The 20,488-nt window shown below is 32.8% G+C and overlaps 2 protein-coding genes across 10 annotated transcripts; one reads left to right on the forward strand and one right to left on the reverse strand.

Annotated features, from left to right (window-relative positions):
* The first annotated feature begins 267 nt into the window (after positions 1 to 267).
* On the forward strand, positions 268 to 6,810 carry LOC140965585 (SKP1-like protein 21). Of its 7 annotated transcripts, none has more exons than XM_073425681.1 (11): positions 268 to 414; positions 579 to 622; positions 2,712 to 2,795; positions 3,054 to 3,278; positions 3,414 to 3,605; positions 3,713 to 3,826; positions 3,984 to 4,062; positions 4,888 to 5,027; positions 5,261 to 5,442; positions 5,927 to 6,060; positions 6,367 to 6,810. In XM_073425681.1, exons 3-11 carry the CDS (start codon positions 2,760 to 2,762, stop codon positions 6,387 to 6,389), a joined length of 1,125 nt encoding a protein of 374 aa, XP_073281782.1. In that variant the 5' UTR covers positions 268 to 414; positions 579 to 622; positions 2,712 to 2,759; the 3' UTR covers positions 6,390 to 6,810. The 7 variants fall into 7 exon arrangements, with proteins under 7 accessions (XP_073281782.1, XP_073281786.1, XP_073281783.1 ...); XM_073425685.1 differs by having other exon boundaries at positions 269 to 414; positions 3,057 to 3,278; XM_073425682.1 differs by having other exon boundaries at positions 274 to 418.
* Positions 6,811 to 7,141: 331 nt separating this feature from the next.
* On the reverse strand, positions 7,142 to 12,993 carry LOC140965583 (signal peptide peptidase-like 4). Of its 3 annotated transcripts, XM_073425679.1 has the most exons (15): positions 12,788 to 12,993; positions 12,384 to 12,521; positions 11,479 to 11,637; positions 11,289 to 11,400; positions 10,839 to 10,958; positions 10,583 to 10,734; positions 10,293 to 10,475; positions 9,823 to 9,857; positions 9,559 to 9,721; positions 9,380 to 9,433; positions 8,987 to 9,079; positions 8,757 to 8,899; positions 8,318 to 8,388; positions 7,775 to 7,858; positions 7,142 to 7,604 (listed from the first exon to the last, which is right to left on the reverse strand). In XM_073425679.1, the coding sequence occupies exons 2-15, from the start codon at positions 12,516 to 12,518 to the stop codon at positions 7,495 to 7,497; spliced, it is 1,614 nt and encodes a 537-aa protein (XP_073281780.1). In that variant the 5' UTR covers positions 12,519 to 12,521; positions 12,788 to 12,993; the 3' UTR covers positions 7,142 to 7,494. The 3 variants fall into 3 exon arrangements, with proteins under 3 accessions (XP_073281780.1, XP_073281779.1, XP_073281781.1); XM_073425678.1 differs by having other exon boundaries at positions 12,384 to 12,993; XM_073425680.1 differs by lacking the exons at positions 11,479 to 11,637; positions 12,384 to 12,521; positions 12,788 to 12,993 and having other exon boundaries at positions 10,839 to 11,044.
* Between the last annotated feature and the right edge of the window lie 7,495 nt (positions 12,994 to 20,488).

Here is a 20,488-nt window from a genome sequence, read left to right on the forward strand (position 1 = left end):
TTGAAGTGCTCATATTACAAAACGAAAATCGTTGTATTTTGTCATATACCATCAACATCGTGTGAGACAAAAATCGTCTTAAAGACACTGAATAAAATTATAACATCGATTTTACGTACTGTTGTAATATCAGATATTGTTGCAAAGTAACTGCCACAACCTTAAGCCTTTGTCAGTTTGCACCTCATAAAGTACCAACACAATCGACACTTGAAATGTTATTATCCAAACTCGAGAGCACAAAACACCTAATTTCAAAATATTTGAAAAACGAACAAAAACTATAGCCTGCGTAAACTGTTGGAATTACATTTTGTTAGTCTGAAGTCGCGTGAAGCAAATGCGACCTCTAAAGGCGTAGGCCGCGACGATGCTCCCCTCCCCTCACATCTCCAAGAGGAAGAATCAGAGTCGGTAGGTAGATAGATAAATCTTGAAATCCTCATCTAACCCATTTACACAGATAAACTGAACAATGTATATTTCACCATGAAAACCTAGAAAGTTTACTGTTTTAGTCGATTTTAATCGGCCACCTTTCAATCCTTATTTGCATTTTTCTGGAATTTTTTTTGCAGAACAGCCGTTATTCCACACGTCCAGCGTAATTTTCTTTCATCAGGTACATGGGTGTACTATATTTCTGTTTTTTTTTATAAATTTCAAAGTATTGTTTGGATTTTCTGCTTGTTTGGGTGTGAGATTTGTCTGGATTTAATTGATAGCAGACTCATTTTGACCTTTATTACTATAAATGAGGGGTCTTGGTTTGGGTAGATTGATTCATCCTTCTTTTCAAACTTATTTTGTTGGGTTTGTTGATGAATTCGAAGTTTTTTTGAGGGAGGTGGGATGTCGAGTAATAACTGGGGATGGGGGCTTTTCTTAATGTCGTAGTTGGTAATGATGGCTTGAATCTGATTGCAGAGTAAGATTTGTTGGCTTCCTCTTTTTCTTTCTTTGTTCGCCTCATCTTTTGTTTTATTTATTAGGGTTTGAAATCTATGATTCGTTGATGTTTTGAAAGTAGTGGGATTGACATAGTTGGTCTCAAGATTTGTTATATGGCTCATGTCAGCAAAAGGAAAAACAATATAATACTGCTTTAGGGGTTTGCATTTTCGTTTGCCTCATTTAGAGGGTTCTTCCATGGGCTTTTGAGGGATTCTTTAGCTTTATAGACTGGTTGACTTTGTGTGATTAGTTGGAATTTGGGATTTAATTCTTTAATTTCTAATTTCTTATTAGTGAAGCCATATTGTTATTGATTCAAGCCTGCTTGGATGTGTCAGTATGGAAGACTGGTATTGTTGTTGAGGTTGACCATAGGTCTGTAACAAGTAACTGAGGTGAGACTAAAAAGACGGCCGCCTCAGACCGGGGATCTCAAAAAAACTATATAGTTGGTAATGATATTTCATTCAGTTAGTGTCAATGAAAAACCAAAAGAATTATTTATCCCGCTAAGCTCAACAATTTTAAAGATAAAAGGATTTCATTGTTCATTGTCTCCTTCAATTTCATCGTCAAACTATACAAAGAAAATTCATCGTTCATAGTCTCCTTTAATTTGATTTTGATCTCACAGTAAACTGTGATTGAGGTGATTGAATTTAATAATTATATTTTACTTTTAATTTTTAAATTTTTTATTAAGAATTCCCAAAGGAATCTTCTTGTTTGCAAATTTCAACGTGTCTATGTTGAGTTCTAGATTATGCTCCCAACAAATAATTATTTTTCACATATTTAGACTTTTCGTTTGTATTTGATTAGGAAATAATAGCTGCTTTAAAAATGTATAACTTTGTTGTTCAAGGCATGATGCACTAATTGGTTACTTCTGCTATCAATTAATCTAATTTCATCAATTAAATGAATGCTAAAATAATACAAATGAAACATATATATTTACGTAGAAACTAATATCCAAATGCATTCCAGATTTTCAAGTTATATAATTTATAGTTATAATATGTAGAATTTATTTTTTTAAATATAATTAGAAATCATCGACACCAAAGCATTTGAAAAACTCTTATTAATGAAAAAATGATTACATGTGATTTGAGGAGCCCACTCTTTAAATTCAACTCAAGCTCCCGAAATCTCAGGTAGAACACTTGACCGGATGAAATGCTACTATTTTCAGAGTTTGCCTGGATCTTGGGCTGTAAGATATTTTGGGTACAGTAGTGTATTATCAGTTTTGTACCTGGTAATTTATGGTGATCTCAATAACGTGGAAGACCTAGGCATTGGTTGCTAGAAGTGTATGGGGATTGGGTTTTGCATCTGAACATGGAATTTTTGTGTATGTGTACCTGCACGCTCATGTCACTCTGGAAATTTGTTTCATCCCATCGTTTATTAAGAATTTTTTTATTCACAATGAGTACTTTTACTAAATTTGTTTAATAGTTGTCTTTATCTTCTAATAGCTTTTTATCAGAAACTGGTATCTTTTTCAAGGAGTTGGATATTTTCGACTGTATAAAACTATTAGATTAATTTTGTATTGATGAATGACAAGTTTCGCTACTCAATAATGTGATAATTTTTTTATCCTTTTATTTTGGCTCTCTATCATTAGTTTATTTGTAAAGGATATCATGAGATTATGTTTTTAGATGAATGCCAATGCCAGCCAATCTTTCCTCTAGTAATGGTGGATAAATGGCTGTTGTTTAATGCCCTTCCTTTTGACGCAGGAATATACCCGTGAGTATTTTTGTTGGCTTTAAATTGTTTTCATTTCAATGACAGAGGCTGATAGTGAAATTGTCAAACCCGAGGTATGTTTTACATTTCTTTTTTCGCTCATCTGATGTTTCTTTCTTCTCACATTTTGAATACATTTATTTGATTTGCCTTTTCTTTTGTGTTTATGTATGGTAATATAAAATGTCTTTACCTTCATTGCATTGCTCATTCATTGGAGGAAATGATTAGTCAAGTTACTTTATTGCGAAACCTTAGTTACAGTATGATTATGTTGTCTCCTGTTACTTTCTAATTTTTGCTTATTTTGATTACTTATTGGTTCACCCTAGCAGATGCTGAAGGCTTGTGTGTGGCTTCGAACTTCTGATGATTCGATACAGCAAGTGGAGCAAGAGGTTGCCATGCTTTGTCCATTCATTTGTCATGAAATCCACTCTGGCATGGGATCTTCTAAGAATTATCCCATTTCTCTTCCTTCACGGGTTAATCCTGGCATGCTGAGGTTAATACTTGACTATTGCCACTTTCATCAAGTACCAGGCCACTCTAACAAGGTTACCACATGTTTGAGTACCTTACACTCTTTCTAATTTTTTTATTTTTACTTGATTTACGTAGGAAAGTCTTTTAGGTGTTCGTATCATCAGGCGCAGGGAAATAAATTCGTGACTTCTTCTTCTTTGATGCAGGAGAGGAAGTCCTTTGACGAGAAGTTTGTTCGAATGGATACTAAAAGGCTGTGCGAGTTGACATCTGCAGCTGACAGCCTGCAATTAAAACCTCTGGTCGACCTCACCAGCCGAGCACTTGCACGGGTGATTGAAGGGAAGACTCCTGAACAGATACGCGAGATATTTCATCTTCCTGACGATCTCACTGAGGTGTCTTTTCATTTCAAGCAGTTACAATCTTAATTTCCGTTTGCTTCCTGGGGGAGAATATATGTGTACATGTTCGCAGTCTTATATAAACTTGTTGCATTGGTTAGGAAGAGAAGTTGGAGCCTATAAAAAACACCATGGATGATCCAAGGATTCGGCTATTGAATAGATTGTATGCTAGAAAGAGAAAAGAATTAAAAGAAAGGGAGGAGAGACTAAAGGTGATAACGACCTTACATTGTGGATTATTGTTGCTAACTTATTGCTTTTTTAAAATTTGTGTGCTTTTGAATGGAGATTATCCAAATCCAAATAGAATAAGCTTCTTTGAAGTATTCGAGCTGTGACTTAGTAAATGGGTTTGAATCTTTTCTGTAGAATGTCGAGGTAGAAGAGGAGCATGCAGATGAGCGTTCAGTTGATGATCTATTGTCATTCATTAATGGAGACGGTGAAGGTAGTTATCATCGGCTTTATTTCTTTCTGCATCAATTGATGCCTTTAAATTCACAATTCCTGAATAAGTTGGGTTGATGTCTGTTGTCCTAGATATGAACAAAAAAGCTATATGTGGCTCCCTGTATTATTGATTAAGATTTTGAAGTCTTATATAATTAATCACTGTTTCCAGAGTAATTGTATTTTGGTTTGTAGGATGTGTATAGTTTGGTAACTTTTGTATGTAAATATATGTATTAAAAATGATTCACAATTAACACAAGCAGTTTGCCTGTGTTCCAGAGTGCCAGAGCTAGCGCTGACCGCTGTAATAAAAAAATCTAGGTGGTTGTTTGTATTGCAACTCTACCCATGTTCCATCAATGTTCTATAAGCTACCCAGTTCTTTTTGTCAGTATTTAGAAATGGGTTGTATTACCCGATAGATTTATCATTCATTAAATATCCAGTTTGAAGAGAACTCTAAGGGCAAATTGACCATGTACCCGTTCAACCAATTTGCCTATCATTGAAGTTCATTTATCATGATTTTAATCTTCAATTTCTTCTGTGTTATTTTGTGTTTTACTTTGTGGTGCTAATTTAGTGGATTTGTTACTCCTTGTGTCTATATTTGTTGTGTTTACAAATTTTTATGAATTATCTTTGTATTGGTCTGTGTTCCCTGCGTCTTGTTGATTTTATTTTGCTTTTGTATGCCTTAGCTGTGAGAAGCAACTGTTGTTTACATTTCAGACCATGCATCATTTTCTTTTCATACTTCCCTCTTTTTTGTCCCTACTCTATCATTTTGAAGGGACTCTTATACATATATGCTTTGCAGATTGTAAGGGTTCTAGAAATTCCAAACATAAAAAGAAGAATCGGAGGAGAAAAGAACTTCAAAAATCTGCTTCTGTAAACTGCACCAGGACTTCAAGCAGCACTTCTTTTACTAGCAATGCTGCGGATGTGAATGACACGGTTTGCATCGATTTTACTTTCTTGAATTAGCTGCATCATCATGGGTTCTTTATTTCGTTATGATTCATGAGAGTTAGTATAAATCAAAAAATTCATGAGAGTTAGTAATAGAAGTAATTACTTTTTTTTTTTTTTTTTTTTTTTTTTTTTTTTTTTTTTTTTNCTTGCACCACACAGCAGGCATGCTGATGAATTCACTTTCATTTTTAGATTGACAGTTTCTCATATTGCAGGATTCACATGAGCTTAATTCTGCATGCAGAAATCCGATGAGTCATAGCGATTCCCTGCCTACCCATTTTAATGCAACAAAACTGCGGGACATTGAAGAAGATAGATCTTCACCTGACATTGAGTTTGATGATTGTGATATAGATGATGACATTGACCCTGCATTAAAAGAAAAAATTGATAGGTGAGATATATTACTTTTTTAGCACGTTTCAAATGTTATGAAAGAAGTGTTGGCTTTCAAATCTTAAATATTTTAAAAACAAATAGTTACATCAGAGTCCTGCTGAACACTGCTATCTATAGTTTTTTTTCTTCCTATGCAATACTCGTGTTGATTGGTTAGCGTATCTCTGTGATGGAGTTTGGAAGTAAATCATAGTTGGTATATTGGTTGCCATATCTTGAGTATAGCTATGAAAGAAAAAAGCGACTCTGCTAGAAGGTTAAATTCTTTTCTTCCTATAGTCGCTCTTGGGGATCTTTTGCTTCCTATGCAACACTTACGCAAGTTTTTTTCTTCCTATGCAATTCTTACCTTCCCGGTAAAAAGAAGTTATGCACTGACCAAACATAGAGTTGTTGCCATTTAGAAGAAAATTGTTTTACTACTTATTCTACACTTCATTTTTGTTATGTATATAAGAATTATAACCATCATTGATCAGGGAGGTCGAAGACTTTGCTAGAAGGTTAAATTCGGATTGGCCAGAAAGAATGCAACAAATTTTATCTCTGGGTCAAGAGAGAATACCGTTACCATTGGCGATTAATGGAAATGGTTCCTTGAGAAGATTCACCAGTAAGTCTGATACTGTTTTTTTTTCCTGAATCTGCCCTTTGTGTTCTACCTTGATTTCCCAATATGAACTATATTTATCTGGTGTGCGGCAAAATACTGTGTGTATATATAAATATGCATATACATATATATACAATGATTCCCTGTTCAAGCATCTGCTACGAAGCTGCGTGCACCCGTGGAGAGTGCTATAACTGGAACTCAATTTGTACTAAACCCACCATAACCATCTTAAATCTGTCCGAATCTCTGCCAGAGCACCAAAAATTCGCTTCTTATAGTGGTTTTTTTCCTACCCCTTTCCAGGCCTAGATCGGTTCCCGCGATGATCATCCAGGTACACCTTCTAACTTCGAAGCAAAATCTGGCCAAAATATATTTTGGTCACTTTTTTGTACAAGTTGTGTCTGTTATGGTGCCCGGGCACTTCAGGATAAAGGAGGATCCATGGTTCTCCAACTCGAACCCCATATCCGAAGAAGTCATGCATGATCTGCATACCCACAGGACTCCTCAGATCTGGAGCACGTTACAAAGAATACAGATTGAAGTTCAGAGACAAGTTTCCTCATTCCGAGAGATTAAAATTTTGCTGTTTTGAATTGAGTTCGTCCATCTTCACAGAAAAAAGTAATGTTTTCAGTTTGTGCCAATGAGTGTTATATTGTATATACAAACAAAAGATCGTGTAACTTGAACGTCAAGAAGCTTTTTCAGGTTTCAATGAGCGATAAACTTCTTCGACCTTTCGGTAAAGCGAGGATCAGTCATTATAAATCGTTGAAAGTTAAATTTTGTGAAATGTTTATTCTCAGCTCCTTCCATGTCAAAATCATTTTTGACAGTGGTTTTCCAAATGCATCATATTACTTGACCTCATAAAGATAAGGGAATCATACCTGTACTTCACCTTTTCCTTCAGTATATGTGGTGATCATTGAGTTGATCAGTGTACAACGTGTGCGCCAAAATAATTTAAGCTACAGTTTTAGAACAAGAAAACGAAAAAAAAGTGTGAACCAATCAAACCCCACAATCTCATTCGGTCCCCATACTTGGGAAAATAACTAAGCACGTATCTTTTAATAAAGAGGCCAAAATTTTTTATGCAGTATCGAATCGAGTTGGAGAAATTTCTCGTCCCTCAGTATATGTCTCAGTTTACAAGTCTCGAATTCAAGATGTCGTTCAAAAGAAATTAATTTCCTTTACCACTAGAACCAAGAAATACTAATCATTGTCTAAACTTCCTGTGATCCAATTGATGTTTCATCTACTGTTTCATACATATGTACATATACATATACACGTTAACATGTTTCACTATAATCTACATATATATGAAACAGGAGATGAAACACATGTAACAAAATATAAACATGGGGTACTGTGTTGATCATTATATCAACCGCATTGAATTTAAATTTGAAGTAATCATCGGTCATCTTGTTGAAGTTGAACGTGTGGACATACTCTTTCCGGATCCCCTCGGTTCCAAAGATGATTCAAATCGCCTCTCTTCTTGGCCAATGCTATGAATGTGCCTGATACCATCACATAAAATGGATGTGAAAATGGATGTGAATCTACACCATTACAAAGGTATATTTGAAGTTATAGCTGATGATTTGATAAAAATCTATCAGAAGAGGTGTCATGTACTCTACTCGTTTTCCTTGTAATGAGGTTTGCCATCATTTTCATTGTTACCTACCTAGTGTGAAAGGGACGATGTAAAGCAAAGCCGGTTGTCCATGTCCATCCATCAAGTTTAAAGCCACATAAGTGATGAGAAGCCCTAAGATCATAAGATTGAAATGTCGAAAGTAAAGCTCTGAGAAATGAGTGCTACAAGCAATTATTTTCCAACAAAATTTAGTGTGAATCAAATGAAACACATTAGCAACGCAAGAGTATTTCCTCAGCAATATGTATAACGTTCAAGTTCTCCAAAGTAAAGAGTCAATCATTTTTTCAGGATAGATTCAATCGACCCCCCTAAGTTTGTCGTGTTTCAATTTCGAACCATAAAAGAGAAAGGACACGAGGGTGTCATACAGGTTAGGCCATTCTACCTGTGTTCACATTCGAAAATTCCTCACCATTCAATTTTGATATATCTTTGAATCGAGTAGAAAACAAAGAGTGGATTAGGACATGCGCTGCTTATGCCAGAAAAGTACGTATTGGAATACAAATCCTTGTCATTAGTGGAATTCTCGTTTCAAATAAACTATAAATATAATTATAACCATACCTAAACCATAAGCAATCATCGCCCACAGAAAGTATCCATCTTTTAGACTTTTCCTGGACAGCCAATCATATCTGCAAGGATGCATAGGAAAAATTAACAGACTTGGTGATATGTGAATATTTAAGGCCCAAGAAGGGGTTACAAAAATTAATCGAAATATTTCAGCCGTGTAATCTTGGTAGTTAAGAAGCACTATGAGGAATTCACAGATCTGAATATCGAACTTTAATACAACCACGATTTGCTTAAATAAAGTTGACATAAAGTTATTATCATGAATTGGGTTATATGTATGTAACTGAGACTTTGTTTCTTAAAAGAGTACGATGGAGACAGGAATTCATCTTGGAGCTCAGCTATTGGAACTAAGGGTCGTAGAACAAGAAGCACTAATAATCTAACGATCATGTGGAGGACTTGACAGCCATTGAGCTCAAACCTCAAGGCAAATGCTATTACTAGTCCTGGTAAGATAATATCTCCGAATCCAATGATACTGTATCCGCCCCAAGGATCAAACATTCGAGGGATTTTTAGTAACATTGGGATACCATCTTCTCCACTTCCATCACCACGAGCTACCTATGAGACCCAGCAACAAACTTTAGTTTTATCCCATAAAAAATCATGTATGCTTTATAAGTTTCAACAAACGAAATTCGTGCTCACCACTATCATGATGCTCTTATGGAACAACCATTGGGAAACGAAGACCCAAAAAATATCATACAAAAATGCACAGCTCAGTAGAACCGTACCCACCTGAATATGACATGGAAACGTTCGACAACACATTATGTTTATCCGCAGTGTGAACTACTTAATTGATCTATGGTTGCACTTGGATAGAAAGATTTAATTTGGAGGGATTTGAAGAATGTGTTTGAAATGTACTCATCAAATCCATAACAATTACCATTACTTCTACATAAATTAACAAATTGGTGGATTTGAAATTCACTCATAATAAATTTATTTAAGCAATCAAATGGATTTGAAATTGACTGCTTCAAATCCCTCGATACAAGCGCACCCTAAAAGAATTCGAATCTTGGTTATTACCTTAAGATTTGGAACTCGTATTATTTGGAGAACTGTCATAATCAAGGTAATGCCCTGTTTCAGAGGAAAACAAGTCAGGAACATAACTGAAACACGTGCTTCTTATGTATCCATAGGAAAATGCGATGAAAATGGAAGGTAAACAAAAAAGCAAAAAAGAAAAGAAACTGCACTCGTACAAGTATATCTTGACCAATCCAAGCGAAGGAGATCCGTCGGAAAACTGCCCATAGAACAGCAAATGCTATGCACGAAGGAGAAACAGCGAGTGTAAGATAAGATATGGCTCCCAGAAAAGGTACTTTTATATATGATCCGGCAGCACGTTCAAACCATCTGAAACTATATTGAATCGTTGCAAGTCCAGTGTTCCAAAAGCCAAAGCATCAAATCAAATCCCATGAAGTGCAATAAGCATAAGTTGAGGAAAACACAGTACATACCATGATAACAGAGTCACCAGACAAGTTTGCAAACCCTGTAAGCACAACAAGACAAAGAAATCAGTATTCAGTAAAACAGCAAATATTTTTGCATGCAAATGAATGCACTCTTCATTTATCTGACACTAGTGAATATATTCAATAATTACTTCTTCGAAACAAACCACTAATCATGATCAAAACTCATACAAAGCATCTTAAGGCTTCCTCACTGTATCATACGGCATTAAAAGTTTTGGTGAAAACATCCTATATTGAATTGCCAAAACCTTTGTATTAATTTGTAAATCCTTTAAAGAACTCGAATGGTCTGATTATGTCCTACATTCTACAGAACTTTAAACATTTTTCCCAAGTTTCGTTGAAAATATGCACATACCTTTAAATCATGATCCTCTATTAATGCAAATACCTATCTACTGACACATGAACCCTGAAAAGAACCAGTATGTTGCGAAAGATTATAATACCTCCATGCCACCAATGCAAAATACAACCACCAGAATCTCAATGAACACATAGGACATCAGCTTGTAGAGCATGATTAAGAACGTGGAAGCAATCACAACAAACAAAATTGCTGATGCAATGTTGATGTCCATGACACCACTGGAACTATGTGCCTCATTGCTGAGGTATTCATCAGAACCATCCTGCCAGATCAGTATAAAATGTTAGTTGCATGAGAATGTTTACACAATCAGCCACGTCCATATTTTACCACGAAGAAGAGTACTAACTTCAAATGAGAATGCACTACCTTCAAGAGCTTCTCCTGCTCAATAGCTGCTTGTTTTGCAGTCCACGCAGACCAATAAGACGCACATAATATTGTACCAACAGCCATCAGCCAGAGGAACACCTCAGCAACATCAACCACTGGTCGTTTTGGAGAGTACATCTGAATGGAAACTAAGACAAATGCAATCTTTGAAGTGCAATGCTATGAAAATACCTCACAGGCACAAACCCTAAAACGATAATAATTTAAACTGCTAAACGAAAAACCTAATTACCATTTGAGTTATCCCTCATACTCTGTATCAAGGTTGCACCAGCATTCGATGTGAGTATGACAACTGGAATGCGAATATTTACATTGGTTTCGTTTGCCTTACAAACCATCTTGAAGAGCTCTGGAGAATTTAGCAGTCAGATCATAATGGAGCATATTAATTTTGATGTAGGGGCGTATCAGCTGGAAGCATACATAGTTGTTTTACTGGGACATCAAGTTCAAAGATGAGAAGAGTAATCATGACTTCTAAAAAGTTTCCTACAAGAAAATGTAGTAATCTAATCACAAGAAAACAAAACAACTACATACATACATAGTCAAATATAATTCACACAATTGTATCGAGCCTATGGAAGTTTAATATCACATATGCTGTAGTTACAGAGAGGCTGCTACTAGACTCCAATTTAGAAAACCACAACCAACGAGGCTGATAAAAAAAATAAACCTGTCCGATTATTTATTATAAGTAAAGCTGAAGCTCCGGCAGCTTCTGCATTGTCTGCTTTGGTAACAAAGCTGCAATTTCCCCGATGCGCCAATATTACCTCACCTGTAATCTACACAATAGCAAAAGGCTGAATTATGAGGAAAATGCATATTATGACTCATAAACTTTCAATTTACAAAGAACAAACCTTGTTCTTAGGTCCACGACAACAATCAGGAGGATCCGCAAGAGCGACTCGAGTAAGGTTTGCCCGCTTCTCTTTCGATTCCAAGGTGGGGCCAAATCGGGCTCCTACACCCACAAACCCTGCCACTTCTTTACCATTAATCCACAATGGTACTTTAACCTATTCAGGTTACAAATATAAATGGAAGTAAGAAGAGATTAATAATTTAACTCAGTTACGTTGTTTGTAAATATTCGTAAGAAGAGATTAATAATTTAACTCAATTACGTTGTTTGTAAATATTCGACCAATGGATGGAGCAAAAGTTATGAAATATGGAGATTTCTCCAGTCAAAACTTCAGCATCATAACAAGAGAATGCTCCGTTATATGCAACAAAGTGAAGAAACAACAATTAAACATGTGGTATCATAGAAATTTAGAATGCTGCTGAACCTATGACCCACTGTACAGCAAAATTTATGTCCCTTTGAAAATTGCATCCTCGTTTTGTTACATAAGGTGTAAAAGACACGAAATAGAACCACATCGATGTACCGATGTGAAAACTATCGAATTGAGCAGACAACTATTACATGGGACCTGATTAATAAGCAAACAGTACAAGACAAAAGCAAAAAACAACGAAAAGATGGCATAATATTCAAAGTATTTACTTCCATAACTACAGAGAGACAAAAAGATATGACACCCAAAACGATAAAGGGTAACTATTCAAAAGATACAAATGTGAAAGATTATAAATGGGTGAACAAAAGAAATCTCAAGTCTACACCCCCGTTCTACCGGTGCCAAGACCAGGACTCGGTCAAACACCAAGAAAGCGCACAAAACAGCCAGCTAATATGCCAAGAAATGCAAAATATATATATCTTCAAGAATAAGAAAAAACAAAGGATTTTTACCAGAACAAAGTCGTTATCACAACCAGGCCTCGCCGGAGCGACATCATCTTGATGAATAATGTCGCCTGCAAACACTACACAACCACTCAACAACGCAAAAATTGCACAGTAGAAAGCTCTGTTCTTCATCTCCATCAGCTCAAATAATACAAAAGTTCAAAAGTCAGAAGAAGAAAATAAAATTTTCCGTACTTGAAAAAGAATGGATCAAAGGGTCAGCTGGCATATTTATTCAAAATTTTAATTGCTGCCGAATTCTACTTGTTGAAATATTTTTTTGTCTGAAGATGCGAAACTGGAGACTATTAAGAAGAATTAGAGATATACACGGAAGATTCAAATATATAAATGGGAAATGTCAAATGTGTAAAGGGCTGTTTGCCTTTCGTGGTTGATTTTATTACCTGCGGGATTTTCCCACGCTGTACGGCAAAGAAAGGCTTGTCTCCATCGTTGAAACGGTACTCGAACTTTCCCACTCAGGGATTCCTCGGCCGTTCACAACGGCGGCGCGTGTACGCACGTGATCTCAGCCCTTACAGTAAGTGCGCCGCACGTTTCGTTGCTTGATGTGATACATCGAATCCTTTACTATAATTTTTTCATTATTAATTTTCTTATCATCGTAAGAGTTGGCAACCGTTATCAATCCGGTGAATTTTGACTTGGTAGCTTGCAACCGTGTAGGTAAACCATATCTTATAAATTTTATATGATAAACTCGTCTAATAAATTATTAATCGAAAAAATCGTACTCATGATTATAAAGTGCTCATCTATTTAATCTACTCACACTCTTTAATAGTGTTAATATGTATCTTGTGAGACAATATCACAGATTTTTATTCTCGAGAAAGATCAATAATGTATATATTTACAATAAAAAAAATAATATATTTATCATAAAAGGTAATATTTTTTAATGAGTGGTCTAAATAGAATATTCATCTCACAAAATTGACCAGTAAGATCGTTTCATATGAGTTTTTGTGATCTATTATTTGGTTTTGTTTGTCATAATGAAACTCATTTCTCATTTTGAGATTCTCTATTTTCTTGACAAAATACATAAAAGAAGTTTTAATATAATTATTTTATTTAGTTTTATACATTTACTGTCGAAAAATAATATAGCGAATGAATAATTAAGCATTCAAATCTAATATTTATAGGGAAATACATAGGGCCGTCATTGGTCTGCCTTCCACTTGGTCCAGGGGTAGTAAGCTCATCCATGGGGTATCAAATAATTTAAAAAAAAAAATTGAATGAGATTCGGCAAAGATGATCCATTTAAGCTATTAATTAATAAAAGTATGTGTATCAATTTGCTTAATAACGAATAATTTGCGTATGGAAATATTTTTGTGCAATTTTATTATATTTTATTGGCCATACAATATTTAAAAGTACATTTTTCCAAATGTTTCCTTCTACAATACGTATGAGATTTTTTAATGATATTTAATATCATATTCAGTCATCACATGTTTTCATGTGGAACCCATTTATTCAAGAGATGTGCTTTATCCATATTTGGTGTTGTAGATTTTTTATGAGACGGTCTCACGAATTTTTATTCATAAGATGGATTAATCATGTCCGTATTTATAATAATAAGTAATACTTTTTACATTAAAAGATATTTTTTGAGTGACCTAAATAAAAAATATGTCTCGCAAAAATTTTTGTGTATATGGTGAAGCATAGTCTCATCCAAGACATATGGCACTATAGATTGAAGTTGCGTGATGAAATTTATTATTTTAAAAAAAATCGATAATTTATCGATTATCTATCATTTGACTAATTTGCTTTTAGGTTAATATATCCATCAAGAACTTGAGTCCTTACTTATACATAAAAGTCATTGTATCGACGTACGTGTGGTATGTTTGTACATTATTTTTTATAGTTAATTGATTTATATTCAAATAGAGAAAATATCATAATTGTAAAAATTAATTGAGTTCCAACTCTGCAATTTGAAATTATTACATGTTGTAATTTGAATCGATTTTATTTAGACGCAGACATACTATAATTATTAAAATAGCGAGGGATTAAATTAAAATTTTAAAGTTATAAACTGAAAAAACAAAATAAACCATAACAACAAGTTTTTGTCTCTATTATAGAGATTTTTAATAATATAATAGAGATTATCCGCAATACAAACAAAAGTGAAAATGACGAATATGATATTCCTATAAACAAATAACTTAATATTTCATCATATCTATCTTAACTTTTTATTTAAGCTTTTAAAAATCTAAAGTGTTAAAAAAAAAAAAAAAATAGGCACGGATGTCTCGTTTGAGGATTTTGTCTGAATTTTTTATTTTTTTAATTAAAAAAAATGGAGTGTTTTGAAAGAAAACCTAGTTTATTGCCAAACACAGCCCTGGCTTGATGCAAGAAGAGAAAAGGGTAGATGAGATCTTATCTATGTGGGCATTACCCTCACTTCATCTCAATGAGTAAGATCTTGTCACATATACAATTTCAAAAAAAAAAAATGGGTCTTACATATGCATGAACAAATCTTGGTCATCCATCCTATTATGGAGACAATGTCCACATGAATCGAGTATCGTGAGTGACCTATCATCCGTGTGATCCCGTACAGTATTCTGAGACAGAGGTATGATCCTCTGCTTCCGGTGTGCGCATGAGCCCCCTATAAGCCTCAAATCTGATTGGAAAGCCCACAAAGTCAACTCGCTCCTTTGCTATTATTTTAAAATTTTGTTGACTTTCGTATATATATCTATATTATTTCTATACTATTTTATTAAGTTTGAGACACTTAAAATAACTAATTTTGGTGTCATGATCTGTTTTAATAATTATATATATTAATAAAATATTAAAATTTTAATGTAAGTCATATGTAGTTTAGCGGATAGAGTCATTATTTCTTGGGGATTAGGTTACATGTTCAATTCTTACTAAAATCATTTTTTTATTATTTTATTTTTCAATCTATTTTTTATTTTATATATCAAAATTACAGTGTAGTTCTTCACTATTTCTTATAATTATATTTTGATCCTTATTTAAATATAAATCAAATGAATTATAAAAAATATTATAAAAGTACGCAACGCATGCGTCGGTGCACTAGTACATATGAAGTCATCCAAATTTCCTAATTCTGAAATGTAATTAGCGATTTATTTGTTTACAAATTTTTTCTATGCCCAAGTCATTTTAAGATGTATAATCATTTTATCTACATGATAAACTCAAGTTGGTATAAAAATACATTACAACGACCTATGTATAATTTCAAACATTCATTTTAAATTAATGTGGGAGATGAGTATTAGTGTATCACAAGTTTCATTTTCCAAAAAAATTTAAAAATATATACATGTCCATCAATCTATCCCAATATAGTTTTCTTCATCTTTTTTTTTTTAAAAAGAAATAAAAATATCTAAGATGTTCAGTGAATTACTAACTTTTTTGTTGTCTAGAATGGGCTAGACAAACAAACTATATACAAAGCCCATCCTTTTGGGAGGCCCAATAGGAAAACCAAAGACCGGATGGCCTATATATATATATTTTTATCATGAAAAGGATTTGATAAAAATCGGTGCTTAGCTTGGATATTATTGGAGCTGTTTTGCGAATGTTTCCCCTCAAGAATTTGAACGGCTAAAGCTATAATCATCGAGGGTCGTTTTCTATATTATCTATCGGTCTTTCTTTGACATTGGAGAGTTCACTGGTTGGAAGATCATGTTAGTTTCTAAGTTTCACCCGTTGAGAACTGTAACTTAAGTGTTCTTTCAAACAGTTTTCACCTGGTGAACTGATCGTTTATGCCAAACAAGCTGATGATCTATCTCATGCGAACACTAAGTTTCCGAAGACATTGCATGAAATCAGCCACTATCTTTTTTACTTCCGCCTATAGGCCGTATACAATAAATGTTTGGTGGGAGTGCAAAATTAATCACAGAATGGTTGCCTTTCTAGCTATTATAAGGCCTGAAGCATCTGAGGTTAAAGGCAGTCTTTTGTGTGGAGATTTGTTATTGATCTGATTTCTTATGCTTTGGTGAGGACTCTGCAGAATAAATGCAACATTTGTGAATACAGATAGTGAAGAGACAAAGATTGAAGTCCTGGTAGGAATGTCAATGTCAGAAGCTGCACATAGAGAATGATATAGAACTTGAAGGTGAACTTATCATGGCTGTATTTTCATCTTGCAGTTCATGTTAAATATCTTGAAGGTTTTCAGTAAGTTATCATTTCTAGTTCAGTTTATTGTTTAATTATCAGCCGAGTACCAATACCATCTGATTTTAATTTATTTTATGTACTTTTAAAATTCTTTTGGAGATATCAACGATTATATTCTTGCATGTTATTCTTATCAAACCATCTAAATATTTTAGAGGCATGCATGTGAAGGTTCACTTGCTTGTTCCACTTGTCATGTTATTGTGATATGGTGAGTTGTTTTGTTAGTTCAAAATATATTTTAAAAATAATTATAATATATTTTAAAAAGAGCAAAAAAATATTTTAAAATAAAAATTTTGAGTGGGAGTAAAAAAAAAAGATTAAAACAAAAAATCCAAAAAAATTAAAAAATATATATATAAAAGCTTTATAAAAAAAATTTGTTGCACTACATCCTCTAATATGGAGATGTCACAGCAGAGGATCCTGGTCCCATAGCATTGTATCACGTTAATAACCCCTAGAATATACATACAAATTGAAGTTTGAATCGTTTCAAGAAACAACTCAATTCACAAGACTTGGTTAAAAATTGGTCATTATTTTACATTATTAAACAAAAATGGTTTCTTTTGCAATTTAACTTTTTTACTATTTCATAAATACATTAAATTACTATATTATACCCCCAATCCAGTATATTATATTTCAATGCTATATTTTCAGCTAGAATTTCGAAGAAATTGGTAGTAATAATTAATGATTTTTTAATCATTTAATGATGACTAAGTAATTAAATGACAATAAATGCGACTTATTCAAAAGCGGTTGATTTTTTTGACGTTTTACGCGTTTTTTTTTTTTTTGGCTTCGTGGACACGCTTTTAAGAATCCTACGTACGAGTGAAGAGATAAAAAGTTGGTGTGGGTGTGATGAGGGCTTTTTTGTGGTCCCATAATGGCCATGGAAGAAGAATTCACTTAAAAACACACACAATTATTTTCCTTAAAAAAATTATACAAATAGTGTTGTAATAATTTTTTTTATACAAACATTGTTTTTAAAAATTGTTGTAATTTCACATTTTTTAAATCATAAATAAAGGATTCGACATTGTAATAATTAAAATTAACTTTGAGTTGAATTATAATCTACATTTTTTCTCGATTTGTATCTCGGTCGGACAACAGAAACACATATCTAAGAGATTTCAAATATTATATAATCTCTTTTACACGTTTTTTCTTGGGTCGATATGATCTCTATATGCAATAAAAAATAATATTTTAGACATAAAAAAATAATATTTTTTATGAGTTGAGTCGGATCGGAGAGAAATCATCTTATGATAGTTCTTGTAAATAATGGACATCTCTTTCAGTAGAGAGAAATTCAATGAAGTCACATAAATTTTATTTGTTTTCATTTACTATTTCCTACCAATTTATTGGTTGCACAGCTGAATTGTGCAAATTGGTAGTTTTCAATACTATTTAATATTTTGTTTTTAATTTCAAACCATGTAAGAAGTCACTCACTCGGTTTTTCTTTTTCTTTTTTTACAACAATTATATATATATTTCAAGATTAAAATCATTGAATTCATAATGGGTTTGTATTTTTTTTTCGATATTTAAAATTATATCGATATAATTTAAATTGACAAGAATATTATCACATTTTATTAAATTAAATTTATCCCGAGTTTATTTTCTCAAGATCTTAAATTTATGAATCAAGAATTTAACATATTTATAAAAGAAAAGTCAAAAGAAATAAATGATTTTAATATTTAATAAACTCGAATACCTTAACATTTCAAATTTAGATGATCAATCTCTAAAATTCAACAATGTTGATTAAAATCAAATTAAAATTTTTGTAACTTGATTAGTTTTGTTATATTAAAATTGGCAAAAACTTACGTGAGACGGTCTCACGGGTCGTATTTTGTGAGACGCATCTCTTAGTTGGATCATCAATAAAAAAATATTATCTCACGGGTCGTATTTTGTGAGACGCATCTCTTAGTTGGATCATCCATAAAAAAAATATTACTTTTTATGTTAAGAGTAATGTTTTTTATTGTGAATATCGTTAGAGTTGACCCGTCTCACAGATAAAGATTCGTAAGACCGTCTCACAAAAGANTTATTATTTAAAAAAAATAAATATTTCACTAAGTTGTTAGTTGTCTTACATTATGCAGAATTTTTTAAAAGTATTTTAAATATCATATATATTCATTTTGTCTCGAGTTAACAATTCATTCCTACAAAAAACATAACAGGTGTATTGTGAGACAGTCTACGGATTTTTATTCATGATATAGGTCAACTCTGTCTATATTTACATTAATAAATAATACTTTGAAATAAAAAAATAATATTTTTTCGTAAATGTTCCAAAATAAGAGTTCTCTTTCTCACAAAAGTTTTTGGGCGTAAAATATATGTTTTTTTAGCATCATAAAATATATGTTCCGATCCTAATATTAGATAAAAACATGTAAAGACATGGTAATAACAATTGTAAATGTAAATTGAATGGAGACGGAGACAAATGACAATAGGTGGATGATAATTTCTAAGTTTTCGTGTATACATATATCTCTAATATATTATTAAAAACCGATATAATAGAAACAAAAGCTTCATGACATGTTCTATTTTGTTTAATTTTCATTTTATTTTTGTTTTGTTTTCTAATTTATCGTTTTAAAATTGCAGTATTTTTTATTTTTCATAATTATGGTATGATTCCATTGAAATATAATTGATTTAAATTACAACATGTGATAATTTCAAATATAGATGAACTTTCTTTAATTTTTATAACTGTGTTATTTCTTCTATTTTAATATAAATTCAATTAGTTATAAAAAATTATGTAAAAGCACGCAATACGTACTAGTACGTCCGGAAGTTTCATCAATTATCATGTTTTGAATTTATTTTTATGGGTGTTTGATTAAATTTATTTTTTTAATATTTACTTAGAAAAACTTGAAGCTCGCGTGTCTTAAAAGTGCTAAAATATCGGTATTAAATCCGAAACTCCTGACATATGACATGCCGATTTTATCCGACTTTATGATAATAAACAGGTAGTTCGCAACTATACCAAGCGTTATTGTTCTCAATAAATTTTTTTGATGATTTAAGAAAAAGAATAATTCATACACATTAGTAATAAAATCCTATCATTCGATCAAACAGTTCCTAATCATGGTCTTTGCATATGAGATGAACCAGGAAAAAAAACATACAATGAAACCAAAAACGACTACAAAATATTTTTATTTGATTTTGAGCATATATTTTGTCGGAAAAAAATGGATATTTGGCCTGGTCAAAACAATTAGGGATGTAGTAGCTCAAACACCTACTGAGAGTACTTACTATCATTCTTCATCTCCGACGGCTAAGATTTTGAAGACGAAGAAGCTTGCATGTCAATCGTAGAGATTAGTTTGCTGACCTGTTATTAGAGGACAATCGTAAAGCTGGTTCGCGGGCAACGACAACTCGTTGGTCATATGAAGGAATGGAGTAAGGGGCAGCTAGAGCTTTATACTTGGGGAGATTATAAAAAGAAATAGTGAGCCAAGAATAAAAAGACCACCAGCTTGATTTCTAACTTGTAAGGTATTATTTTAAAAATAAACTGACTAAAAAATTTAAAAGATGATTTATTTTGAGTCTTTAAAACTAAATTTAATATCATTAAAGTATTCTATAATAGATTATAGGTTTATATAGAATAATATTCACTATGCACTTTCGAGATTATACATTCACCTGTGTTTGTACATACTTCCAAAACCTTGTTCCAAATTTGCAAAATTTCGTGTCAACAAGAAGAAAACATTCGATTCAAGATGCCCGGGATTTATAAAAAA

This window comes from Primulina huaijiensis, unplaced genomic scaffold, assembly GCF_012295235.1.
Source record: "Primulina huaijiensis isolate GDHJ02 unplaced genomic scaffold, ASM1229523v2 scaffold11357, whole genome shotgun sequence".
Classification (NCBI taxonomy): Eukaryota; Viridiplantae; Streptophyta; class Magnoliopsida; order Lamiales; family Gesneriaceae; genus Primulina; species Primulina huaijiensis.